This window comes from Fistularia commersonii, chromosome 17 (assembly GCF_037954325.1).
Source record: "Fistularia commersonii isolate RoL2024-O1a breed Wild chromosome 17, RoL_Fcom_v1.0, whole genome shotgun sequence".
Taxonomy (NCBI): Eukaryota; Metazoa; Chordata; class Actinopteri; order Syngnathiformes; family Fistulariidae; genus Fistularia; species Fistularia commersonii.
The window spans coordinates 10908231-10921446 of NC_141300.1; the positions used below are offsets into that span (position 1 = coordinate 10908231).

The window sequence follows — 13216 nt, forward strand, 5'->3', positions numbered from 1 at the left end:
GCGATACCCGCTGTATCACAACAACCGCCACTGAATTATTTCTATCACACAAAAATGAACATCGTTATATCATTTATTTTGTATACTACCCGTCCTAATTTGAAAAAGGAGAGCACAAAATACAGTGAGAATTTCAAGTTTACTATCTTGCATTCGGAGCGTAAACGTAGCACAGACACATGTCTTCACGCCGACTTTTAACACTCTCCTCCGGAATGATTCATGTAGTGTGAAATGTCGTTGGGTTGAAACTTGCGGCCGCAATTAAGAGAGACAGAAAAACGAGGTGGCTTAAGGTAAGACACCCAAACTCGGTTATTTGGAACTGTACACGGGAAAGAGACTTACAACTTTGATTCAATGTAAACAATGTGTTTACAAGTTGACGTGTCCCCTTAGTTTTGAGCTGTCATTCTGCTTTGACTTTGTGTTAAACAAGTTTAACGTTACACTGTGCAATTCAAACAACCAAACTGTTCAACGTCGTGCTATTATGTATTTGTGCAGCTATGCTAGCATAGCCCACCACCGGCCGCCTGCCAAAGTCCGTCCGGAAACCACTTGTTTAATGGAGACGTTAACAACGAGCCAGAAAATTGCTTAACCTTGTCATTTTCTGGGAAATAAATATTTATCTTAGAATGTTTATTTTAGACAAAGCGATCGGCGGAGAAAGATTTAAACAGAGCAACATATTTCTGCGATTATGCTTCTTGTTTATGGTTTTTCGTCATGCGGGTCATTGATACGGCCTAAGAAGGCGTGTTGTGGCAAAAGAAGGATCCACTCGCTTACTTTTCCCAAAATATAGATTTTATTTTTTCTTTCGTGGTGGCCGAATGGAAGACCGTCCTCTTTTTACCTGCGATCGATTGTACTTTGTGTTGTTTTGTCGTCTTTTCCCGTATAGCGAGCTGTGCAATCTTAATGCAAGGCAGACTGGACTGAAGATCTGCGCACTGTTCCTTTCTTTGGTAAACAAGAGTGGACCGTGGCTAGCCTAACCATGCCCGATCCTGCACCGGGAGAGCCTTGCTCAACAGTTTGTGACCCACAACACTCCCAGAAGCTGCTCAGGACCCTGCGGAGTTTCTGGCAGGAGCAAACTTTCCACGATGCCCTGCTGGTGGTGGATGGAGAGGAGCTCCCAGTCCAGAAAAATATACTGGCTGCCGCCAGTCCTTATATCAGGTCAGGGGACCACCATTTCTGCTGACACTCATGCTTTTTTGTTTTCTCCTTAACAGTGTTGAATCACATGGGTGTGTCCTCTTTCAAACTGTCAAAGGTACCGGGCACGTTCAGTGCTGGGTCACATGTCTGTCTGGTTTCATTGCCGTCTAACTCTCACGGCGTCACAAATTGCTGTCTGCATCCACGCATTGATCCTCAGCCAGTCATCTTCCTCCATCTAACCCTCTTCTGTCCATCATCTTCTCTCTCACACCAACTAACGTCATGTTCTCTGTCTCTCCATCCACAAATCTCTTCCTCTAATCCTCCTGTTCCAACCTCTGCATCCTTGAACCCAGATCTTCACTCCTAAAGAGGAGCTCAACATCCTCATTGCCCGCCTGCCTGCATGCATGCATGCATGCATGCATGTATCTATATTTTTTTAAAGCTTACAATTTGATTTGTTCCCTGTGCGATTTGCTTATTAATAATATGATAATTTCCCCCCAGGAGCGTTCCCTCGATGGCTTGGGATGTTAAAATAACTCCCGAAAGCTCATGAGCACATTTGAAATTCCTCTCTCTTACCAAACAACAAAACATTTTCAGGGATATAAAAGCATTTCTTATTTTCTAACCATACGGATGAAACCGCTACAAGACATTTCATTCCCGTAACTGTGGTTTGTCAAAAAGGACCAAGCTGAACTACAACCCCCCGAAGGAGGACGGGTCCACCTACAAGATCAAGCTGCAGGGCGTCTCCATGTCCATCATGAAGCAGATCCTGGACTTCATCTTCAGCGGGGAGGTGAGTGACGGCACCTCCAAACTAGACGTGACAAGCACAAGCTAGCAGGCGTTTCCATTCAAGTAGCCTCACCTTCCTCTTTTTCTTGTCTCTCCTGTCGGGGTGTGACCCCCGCCGAACCCGATGTTCAGCTTCCTGTCACCTTGGCATCGGCCTGACTCCGATTATCTCACGTTGTTTTATTTCTTCCACATTAACGCTCAGAATCTTCCTTGCGTCACCCTTTGCATTTAACATGATTAACTCCAAATGCTACGTGGATTTGATTCTGTTAGTTACAAGTGAGGCGAAGAACAGCATGTAAAATCCATATTTGGTTTTAAAAAAAACAAAACAATTTGTGAATCAAAAATATCACCTGTGCTATATATCAAGAAAAGTTTGCTAATTTTCAGCTGATTTTTTTGGCTTATTCTGAGGTCACTTTGTTCATTTATTGTTGTTATTTTTAGCCGTTCTGAATAAATGAGTGAACAATTTGTTCTGTTCTCTCTCTGTTTCCCGATCTCTCTCGCTGTCACTCAATTTCTTGCGTTATCACTTTTCTCTGTCTTTTCTTCTTGTCGTCCCTCTAGATTATTTTAAACCAGATGCTCATTTCTTAGAAATGAATTTAAAAATAACTGATTCCGTCTTCCCAAATGGCAATAATGGAATGTAGAAGTGAGGTGAGATCAGAGCAGGAGTGAGACTGGTTGCATGTTGACATTGTGTTTGTGTGTGTGTATGTGTGTGTGTGTGTGTGTGTGTGTGTGTGTGTGCGCGCGCGCGCGCGCATGTATGTGCACACACGCGCGCGCCTGCAATCCCACAGATCAGCCTGAGCGAGGGGACCATCCAGGACATGGTTCAGGCGTCCGATCTCCTGCTCATGACCGACCTCAAGTCTCTGTGCTGCCAGTTCCTGGAGAGCTGCATCACAGCGGAGAACTGCATCGGCATCCGCCTCTTCTCTCTGCACTACTGCCTGCATCACGTGCACCACACCGCCACCAACTTTCTGCACACGCACTTCCGTGACGTGGCGCTGACGGAGGAGTTCAGGGAGCTGCCCCACAGCTGTCTCTGCGAGGTGTTGGCCATGGAGAAACTCAACGTGGGGAATGAGAAACACGTGCTGGAGGCCGTGGTACGGTGGTTTGCCCACGACCCGGAGGATCGCAGGGTGGGTGGAGCTTTAACCTGCGCCCAGATGCCCTTATGTAGTCTTTCCTCTCTGTATTTCGGGGAAGCGTTTCCAGCTAATCTTTTTTTCAATGTGATATTTTGCTCAACTTTAATTTTTTTTAATGACTTTAATATTTTCTATTTTATTTCAATTATTACTATTTATTTAGGTCATTATTTAATAAATAGTAATAATTAATTGAAATAAAATAGAAAATATCAAAGTCATTAAAAAAAAAAAAAAAAAACTCAAAGTTGAGCAAAATATCACATATTTAGGTAATTATTTCATTCTATTTATTATCTTCTGTAATTTCTTGAAAGGTTTCAGCGCCTCTGGCCCGATTTTCTGCTCTGTGATTTTATTTTCAGGCTCCTCCTTAATTCGGTAGACAGGAAGCGTATGAATGCAACAGATGCATTGATACCTATCGGACTCGTGGTACAAGTTATTTTTTTACTCAGTCCATCTTCTTTGGGACTGTTTGCATACAGTGGTGAACACCTCCTGCCTCAGGAGCCGCGGGGAAACAAGACTAGTCTCGCTCAGTTTCAGAAAGAATTCCAAGAATGCATTCAAAACCTGCTTTTTTTTTTTTTTTTTTTTTTTTTTTTAATTATATTGGTCCTGCTGCGGCAGATCATTATTGATTCCTCCAGAAAGACGGGGAATGACAAGTAAAGTCGTTAATCCCAAAGCCCTGCCCAAGAGCCGCATGTATCCTGACAGGATGGACAGTTTCTCTGACGGAGCTTTTCCTCTATTGTGATGACTCGGGAATAAGAACTCGAAAATCTGGTCGAATTCCAGTTGTTGCTGGAAAGCACAGCGGATGACGTGTGTGTCTGCAGGTCCACATGAAGGAGGTGATGGCGGCGGTGTGGCTTCACGGCCTGGATGCCAGTTACTTGAGAGAGCAGGTTCGTCCCAAACCGGTGGTTTCCTGACTTGGGGCCTTTCTGTGTGAAGGCTCCACGTTCTCCTCGCGTCTGCGTGGAATTCCTCCAGGTTCCTCCCACAGTCCGAACACATGCAGGGGAACCTAAATATGTTTATATTGCATAAATGAGGGAGTGATTTGTTTTATGTCTCTTTAATTTGTGAACGAGTGAGTGAATTATATGGCTCGATGACATGAGAATGAAAGGGTGAACGGTTGCGTGTCTATGTATAATCTGTGAATAGTAGTATGTTTACTGGACTGTCTCAGTAAATTGGAATATTATGATAAAGTTCTTTATCTTCTGTAATGCGTTTAAAAAAACAAAAAATATTTTTTCATGATATTCTTATATTTTGAGATAGGATTTTTGAGTTTTCTTAAGATGTAAGCCATAATCAGCAATATTAAAATAATAAAAGGCTTGCAATATTTTAGTTGATTTGTAACCAGAATGTATGACATTTTTGTTTTTGTAATTGCGTTACAGAAGATAAAGAACTTCATCACAATATTCTAATTTTCTGAGACAGTCCTGTATATATATGTATATCTATATATATGTTTGTGTGTGTGTATATCTCTCTCTCTCTCTCTCTCTCTCTCTCTATATATATATATATATGTGTGTGTGTGTGCGTATGTATATGTATGTATGTATGTATATATATATATATATATATATATATATACACACACATACATACATATGTGTGTGTGTGTGTGTGTGTGTGTATATATATATATATGTATATATACATATATATATAGTGAACGAGTAAATGGTTGTAATCTCTGTGTGAATGGTTGTATGTCTATATGAAGTGTGAACAGGTCTGACAGTAACAGTATTGAACCTTGTTGAACATCTTTTCCTTTGCGGTGGTAAGAGTGTGCAGCCGGTCCCCTGGTCAGTGTGTAACCTGTGTGTGTGTGTGTGTGTGTGTGTGTGTGTGTCTGGTTCTGTCCCTTCAGGCTATGGGGGAGCCGCTGATGAGGGAGGTGGTCCGCGAGCACTGTCAGTCGGCGCTGGGCGACAGCCAGCTGCAGGGCGAGGCGCTGCTGGCCGCCTTCAAGCCCCGAGGTTATTCCGAGTGTATCGTCATCGCCGGAGGAGAGGACAGAATGTGAGCGACCGTCCGCAGGCCCCACTTTAATAATTTACCAATCATCCTTCAAGGTTACGGAGAGTTCAGGGGACACACTAACACACAGACACACACACACTGCTCGGCCTACACAAATGGGACCGTAGAGAAGAAAATCTTATTTTGATCAAAAATAAGCAAACGCAAGTCATGTACACAGCTCTCGCTCATGTTACTCAGCAAACTGACCCGTAGCGATTCATCATCGTCAGATGTTATTGACATTGACAAAGTCCCGGTCATTGTCGGACCGTGTTTCAAACAACTGTATCTTTAAAATTCACTTCATGTATAAAAACCTCTCTCCATCACTGTAAGTGTAATTCAAGCCATAACCGCTTTTCTGTGTATTTGAACACAACTTATTTTGAAATGTTGTTATTCAGTCTCCACTCTGGCCTTGTATTAGTTTCTTACATATGTATTTAGTGCCTTATTCCTTTATTTGCTGTAGTTTGGTTGTAATTTGACAAATCTAGAACAAGGTTTTCCTTTTGGGATTGAAAAAAGCCAAGTAGACTTCATATTTAGGTTGACAATTCCACGTGATCTCCCATTTTAAGTGGAATTCCCCTCACTGTTGTCATCACATCTGGAAAAACACCTGAATAAAAAAGTCGAATTTATCATAGATAATAGTTTCCGCAGTAGCAAAACTGGATTTATTGCGCTTTGCAAGTATTTCTTTGTTTTCTGAGCACCGTGACTGTCAGGTTATCGAACATCTGGCTGAACGAAGCTCCACGACTCAATTCCCCGTTTGTTTCCGTCCCGCTTAGAACCAGGAGTCCCACGGCAGCGACGCGCTGCATGTGTCCGCTCTACGACGCCAACAGGCAGGCCTGGATCGAGCTGCAGCCCATGAGCGCCGCCCGCCTCTGCCACGGCGTGGCTGCCGCCGGTCAGAAAATCAAAACACACCAGAAAGATGTAAAACCATCCGGGAAATTTCCACTCAGTAGTCCTCCAACCCGCACCTGGGTGTGACAAGCGGGACAGCAGACTGGACAAATAAACTCAGCAGCGATAAAGTTGTTGTTGTTATCTGTCTGTTTTAGAGGGATTTCTGTTCGTGGTGGGCGGAACCAGTGAGGACAACACCGTCCTGGACACCGGGGAGAAATACGACCCAGACTCCAACACCTGGAGCCCCATCCCCCCGATGCTTCAGGCAACCGCTTGGCTTCAAACCTGTTTTCAAAAACGTTAAAAAACGAGTTCTCGGCTCTTGAGTATTACTCTCGATCCGGCAGTTCCGTGACCCCGGCCCCCCCCCCCCCGTTTGTCGTCGCAGGCCCGTCAGAACTTCGGCACGGTGGAGCTGGACGGTCTGATCTATGTCCTCGGGGGGGAGAACGAAGACGGGGAGCTGACCAGCGTGGAGGTGTTTGACCCGCACTTCAGCACCTGGAAGACGCAGACGAGCATGACCATGATCCGGAAGGTAACGCACATTTATAGCCGAGAAACATTAACATCGCAGTTTTCCTTTATCATTGGTTTTCCTCTGAATCACAATTTTTTCTGGTCAATTTTCTGTAAAGTCGAGGGGTGGGAATGACAGCGACCTAGACGTGTGAGCTCCGCTGCCAGCAGGGGGAAACATTTCCCAACAGGTGCTCGGTATCAACAGCCAGTTTATCGGAAATGGAGAGGAACACCGTGAGGCATCGGTATAAGGCCTAGTATACTGAAATAATATGAGAAAGGAAAACACTTTTAATATATAAACATAGGTGATTGATGAAAAAAAACACTGTCTTTGAGTGTAATATGTCAATCCAAAGTTTTTAAGTTGTCCCCGAATGATGCCAAAACAACTAATCTAGAACAAAAAAGCTAAAGAAAAGACGAAATATGAGGAGACGCCGGTTCAAACAGAAAATGTACACCAAAGAATGAAGTCGAAGGAATAAAGGGTTAAAAACCGCCTCTGCTGCGCATTGAGCCTCCAAAATTGATTCATCACCGCTGAGATTTTAAAATTACCGTCTTATTTCCTTCACTAATTGAATGCTGACGCACCAGATATCCTAAGATATTACAAAGTAATATTTTGGTTCCTTATTGTTTGTCTAATCAGTAAATCAGTAAAATGTGATGGTGAAGAAATTGACCGAGGATTACGGGAGGGGATTAATCACGGTATCGATATGCGGCCTATTCAGTCCAGGCAGTAGCAAGGCAGAAAGTGAACCATAGAGACGGCAGCCTTTTATTTCCCACGTGATGAGGCTGGTCCGTCCGTCTGTCCCTCAGGTGGGCTGCTACGCCTCCATGAACAAGAAGATCTACGCCATGGGCGGCGGCTCCTACGGGAAGCTCTTCGACTCGGTCGAATGCTTCGACCCCAAAACCCAGCAGTGGACCAGCCTCTGTCCTCTCAAAGAGAGAAGGTGCGGCTCTCGGGTGTCCCTTTTTTCGGAAATCAGCGGGCGTGGGGGGGGGGGGGGACCGACCCGGATACATGATCGAGAAACGATCCGGCGATGCTGACGACCTCACATGAAGTCATGTCTTTATAAATATGTGACGAGATATGACGAAACCTTCAGCTTTCGGTCTCGCTCTCTCTCCTCTGGAAAGTCATCCGTAAGATAGCCGTAAAGAGGGTGAATTAAAACATCTGCAAGATGCTACCTTCAAACTAACCTTCTTAATGAAATGAAAAAAAACAGGGATTCATTGATACTTTGTGTTTCTGATTTTATTTCTACTACTAGATCCTGTGATTTGAATTTCAATAACATTCATATTTGCTATTAATACTCGATCTGGGCCGAACAGATTCCCTGACAAATTGGTTTCCTCCCGGTCAGGTTTGGCTCGGTGGCGTGTGGCGTGGGCCAGGAGCTGTACGTGTTCGGCGGCGTGAGAAGCCAAGAGCTGGAGAACGCAGAGGAGCGACAGATGATGACCTGCAAGTCCGAGTTCTACCACGACGAGATGAGAAGGTCGGCAGGATGACATATAAGCGGGTTCTTTCTCTTCCGGAACCGTATCAGGGACAACGGGAGGAAGATTTATGGAAGCTGTGATAGGAAAACAGAAGAATGATTAAGGAATTTCTAGGAGAGCACGTGATTTTCCAGGTCAGATTGCCCAGGCAACTGTTTCCCATTATTTTGAAAATGTGTCTAATTTTTGCAACACACTACCGGAAAGGACATTTCAAATTTCCCTGAAATTCAACAAAGACAAGCCCCCAAAATACCTGGAAAATGAAATTACACGTATAACATAATGTAAAAATATCAGCCAGGATCATTTAAGAAAGCCATACAGTCACTTTTAGGCCTATCATAGTTAAATAAACATATTTAAGTGTAAAAGATCTAGCAAAGAACAGGGAAAGTTCAAACTGTACTGCTCTTGCAGTTCACTCAGCAACCAATCGGGGGCATTGCAGGCCACACAGTATAAAACCTGTTGTTGGCTCACTCTTCACCTTTCTAAATGCAGGTTAATAAGCCCAAAAATAGCATTTTAAATCAGCATCATCTCTCACTATGTAGTTGTTTTTTTTTAACATGACATGTTTCTCATATTAATCTAATCCATCAAACATTTAAACGTGCAGTCAGGTCCTGTTATTTCCCCGTGAGGCAGGAACGGCGTCGGCCACCTGCCATCAACTGTCATTTCATCACTTTTAAATTCTTTAAAACAAGAAAAAAAGATCAGCATCTGGTCTTTTAGCGATCCAGCTGAACGTCTGGCGAGGAGATTAGCTGCAGGCCGAGCAGCATTCACTCTGAACCCGAGGGAGAGAGCGCCACGTGCTTTTGATTCATATATTTGTTGAATAAACACATGCTCACACACACACACGCACACACACACACTAGGGCCGCTGACAATCCAAAAGAAATGTTTGAAATAATCCAGATTGGATCAGACAAAGAACTTTTCTAAATTCTTTTCAGGTTTCCTGGTGACCGTTTAAATTCTGAAACGCCGTCACCGCATCACAAATGAGCGTATAGTTCGACACAATTACATTCCTATCGCATGGAGACCGAAAATCCTCTTTTCATTCAAATCGATTCGAACCGGATGTGTTTGCCGAAGTCGAAAAAAACAGCGAAAAGTACCGTCCGATTTGAATCGCGTTCGAAAACGCGATTCTAATTGGAATCGCACGTAGATTAATCCGGACCCGCGTCTGCAAAGTGGCGAAGACGGAGCATAATTTTCCCTCCAAGTGGCCACGTTGTCGAACTGCAGGTGTCGCCGGCAGCCACCGAGGAGCCCAAACAGGAAGTGCTTGTAAGGGGGCTGTATTTGATAGACGCCACCTGTGAAATTAATAGTTTCACAGTTCGGTAGCCTGCTTTTCAGCTTTTCGTTTAAATAAAAGGATCCAGGTTATCTAGTAGCCGGTTGAGCGGCGTTTGCTTTTGCCTCACAGAAACAATGTGCCTAGTTGGACGCCTTTGTTTCTGTGTGGACGTTCCATGTTCTTCGCATGGGTGCGTAATGGGCTAAAAACATACAGGAGGTTCACTGGAGGCCTTGAATTGTCAAGATATGAGAGTGTGAATGGTTTTTTGTCTCTATATTTGACCGCATGTCTCTAGATAATGTGTGAATGATGGGGTGACTGGCTGTATGTCTATGTATGTCTCTACTGCAGGGGTGTCAAACTCAAGGCCCGTGGGCCGGATTAGGACGGTGAATAGGTTTAATCTGGCTCGCAAAGCTAAAAAAATACCAGGTTTGAGGAGTGAATTGAACAATAGGTACGTAACAGTAGTTCATATGTCATGATTTTACCCATCCGGCCCACCTTAGAATAGATTTTCTTTCTAATAGATTTGAGCTAAAATGAGTTTGACACCCCTGCTCTACTGTATATGTTGCCGTTTGATGGACTAGCGAAGTGAACCCCGCTTCTCGCCCGACGACAGCTGGGATAGGCTCCAGCCCCCCTTACATGAATAAATACATGATTTCGTTTAAAGTAGTTGATAAATTAGACGCTCATCTGTAAAACTTGACGCCCTCATCCTGTCCAGGTGGATGTTTCTGGACGACCAGAATCTCTGCATCCAGACCAGCTCCTCCTTCGTCTACGGCGCCGTTCCTATCGGAGCGAACATCTACGTGGTTGGAGACCTGGACACGGGTGTGTACCACGGTGACGCGACTCCGGTCAGCCGCACCCTCGGGGCCGGGCTAATCTTCTCTTCCCCCTCCAGGCGCCAGTTTCGACTACATCCGCGAGTTTCGCCGCAGCACGGGGACGTGGCACCGCACCAAAGCCATGGTCCCGAGCGACCTTTCCAAAACCACCTGCGCCGCGCTGCGCTTCGCCAACTGCCGACTGTTCCGCCTCCAGCTGAACCAGGGCATGTTCCGCATCCGGGTGTGATGTCCGGGACCCACCAGCTTCACTTTTGCACACCGGTATGCTCTACTTTAGCCTGAGTAACAGGGACGCCGACTCCCAACACCGCAGGCCGTTTTGCTGTATAACTATACGGAGCACAAAGTTAAACACTTTACTTTTTAACATTTGTTTTTAACACTGAACTTTATTTTTATTTAACTGCTTTTTTTTTTTTTTTTTTTAAGAAGTGGGTTGACTTTCCACATTTTTTTGAATGCAGGTTCCGTGCTTTAAAATGTTTACATACGTTCAGGTAACACTGCTTAGATATTCTTTGAAACAAGGGAAGCAAAGATTTACATTTTAGATGGGATATAGCGGGATATAGTGATGTATTTTTCACGTCGCACTAGGTGTTAGCACTTCTCAACAGAAATGTTTCCCGTCGTCTTAACGGTAAAGTCAAGGGTGTAACTCAGAGGACAGGACCCGGGGTCTGGGAGGTGCCTTAAAACCGCTCGCCCTGGAGCAGCCGGCAGGGGGCCCACTTCAGCGGCGTCACGCCCGGTCTCATCCCTCGCCACCTCACGTCACTTTACGTTAATCCGCTAAAGCGCGATCCGTTCGCAAGGCAGAACGGGCATCCGGGGTTGTTCTCGTGCCCCGTCTTTATCTGTCGTGTTGAATCTCCCGGGGTCAGGTGGAAAAAAGCGACCGATTTTCACACGGGCTGCAAAAAGTGTGCATCCCTTCCCGGATGAAATACCATTTCAGGACATTATTATCATTATTATTTTAAATGAACAAAAGAGGTCCCTGAACGCGATGTAGAATCACCAATCGGTCAGTTGGTGAATCAGACGAGGACGTAAAAAAAAAAAAACAGACCGTCGCTTGTCATACGGTTCTGGTAAAATGGATGTCATCTCTGCCTAATGTGGGCACTTTTTAATTGTTTTGGAAGCTCTCCTGCTCAGACCGTGCCGGAAATAGACTCTCTGGGTGTGTTTTTGCTGCCTCGGTGACCTCTGACCCCAGCTTTCCAGTCAGTACACTTTTGGCATCCCTTGAACCCATTTGTTCTATGTGACTTACAGCTGCTGCTGTCTGTCCTCAACCGCACACGTGCACGCATGCACACACACACGCACACACACTCAGAGGGTTCATTCCGCGATACAAGCACGCCTCTTCAGATAGGAGGAAAAAAAAAACACTAATACATGTAGCTACTTGAAACCTGCGTGAAGATTCTCAGTCGGGTTTTGAAAGCGACGTACTTTGTTGTCACGCCGCTGAATCCAGAGTATAATTTATAGTATAATAAAAAGTATTGTTTTTTATTTTAATAACAATTTCCTGTTGTGCTACAGACAAACTGCTTTGTCTCACAAAGACAGAGCCCATTCTGTCACATCTATATTTAACAACCCCATTTAGTTTATTCAAAATTACAACGCGCTTCTTCCGCGTGGTCTAAAGATGAGAAGTTTTATCGTGGAGGAATATCTCGTAAAATAAATCACACTCGGCTTAATGGTCCGCAGACAATTCCAGCCTCTGAAAGTGAGTGTCAGCGGCCCGTAGCACCGGTGCGTCCCATCTTTCAGCCGCGGTGTAAAGTCAACACGGGAAATAGCGCTGGCCGTGTTGCATCTTGCTTGTCGGAGAGGAATCCGCCTCCCGAACCCCCCTTCCCTCCCCCTCGCTTTGCATGTCTGACAGTACAAATAAGTTGGATCGAAGTTGCGATCCAGAGGAAACTGGACTGACGTCCGCCCGACTTTTTGCGGCAGGCAGAGAGTTCCCTGGGACGTCCATCTTCGCTGCTGGGTTTTCAAGACCACACGTGAAGTGTTGAGATTTAAAAGTGACGAGTGGAAAAACCTGGAAAACACTTGACCCAATTTCCAGTCAGTGACACCAAAGGGAAAAATCTGGAAAATCTTAAGTGATTTAAATTTTCTCCTGTTCTAGCCAAGTCGTGAAGTTCCCAATTTTTAGAAAATAAGCTGTGTTTAACAGAAAAAAGACAATATTTATTGTGAGGGCAAAGATTCTTGTCTGGTCTTAAACTATAAAATTATTTAGCATAATTTGGATGATTTTAATTCATCCATTTTTTTTTAATGCTGGGATGTCACATGATTGTTTCTTCCGGACTGAACTAAATTAAAAAAAAAAGGTTTTAAAATGCGTCACAGTGAGAACCGCCATTAAAACACAGTTTGCACACACTTCCTGTATTTCTCACCGTGCCGATTAAAACGAACGATATCTATATCCAAATGTTGAAACCAAATGCCTCCTAGATGAACGGCTATATATGCGGGTTTGACTACATCACGAAGACGGGCTTTGATTTGTAACTGTAACTGTAACTGTCGAAAGTGTAGTTCTACGTGTTTCATATTTCTCCATGGTTGTGCTGTAAATTCGGCGAGTTGTCTCGCCTCCTGTAACGCACATTCAGTCACAAAATGTGTGTGTGTGTGTAGGTTTGTTGTGCAATGACGCAGGCATATCACAGAGGTTACTGTTAGCTGACTCACCAAGATGTTTTGCCCAAACACAACATGTTTTGTCTTCCATGTGTGAAATTAAAGCGCGAAAAGTGGTGAACCATGCATCGAATCACTTG

At 44.4% G+C, this 13216-nt stretch overlaps 1 protein-coding gene across 3 annotated transcripts; it reads left to right on the forward strand.

Moving 5' to 3' along the window:
* The first annotated feature begins 168 nt into the window (after positions 1-168).
* On the forward strand, positions 169-13202 carry gan (gigaxonin). 3 transcript variants are annotated; one of them, XM_086162978.1, is made up of 13 exons: positions 169-296; positions 911-1191; positions 1873-1987; positions 2802-3152; positions 4007-4075; positions 5071-5222; positions 6023-6144; positions 6302-6414; positions 6538-6687; positions 7503-7639; positions 8063-8197; positions 10262-10371; positions 10445-13202. In XM_086162978.1, exons 2-13 carry the CDS (start codon positions 1007-1009, stop codon positions 10615-10617), a joined length of 1812 nt encoding a protein of 603 aa, XP_086019104.1. In that variant the 5' UTR covers positions 169-296; positions 911-1006; the 3' UTR covers positions 10618-13202. The 3 variants fall into 3 exon arrangements, with proteins under 3 accessions (XP_086019104.1, XP_086019106.1, XP_086019105.1); XM_086162979.1 differs by having other exon boundaries at positions 214-296; positions 984-1191; XM_086162980.1 differs by lacking the exon at positions 7503-7639.
* The last annotated feature ends 14 nt before the right edge of the window (positions 13203-13216 follow it).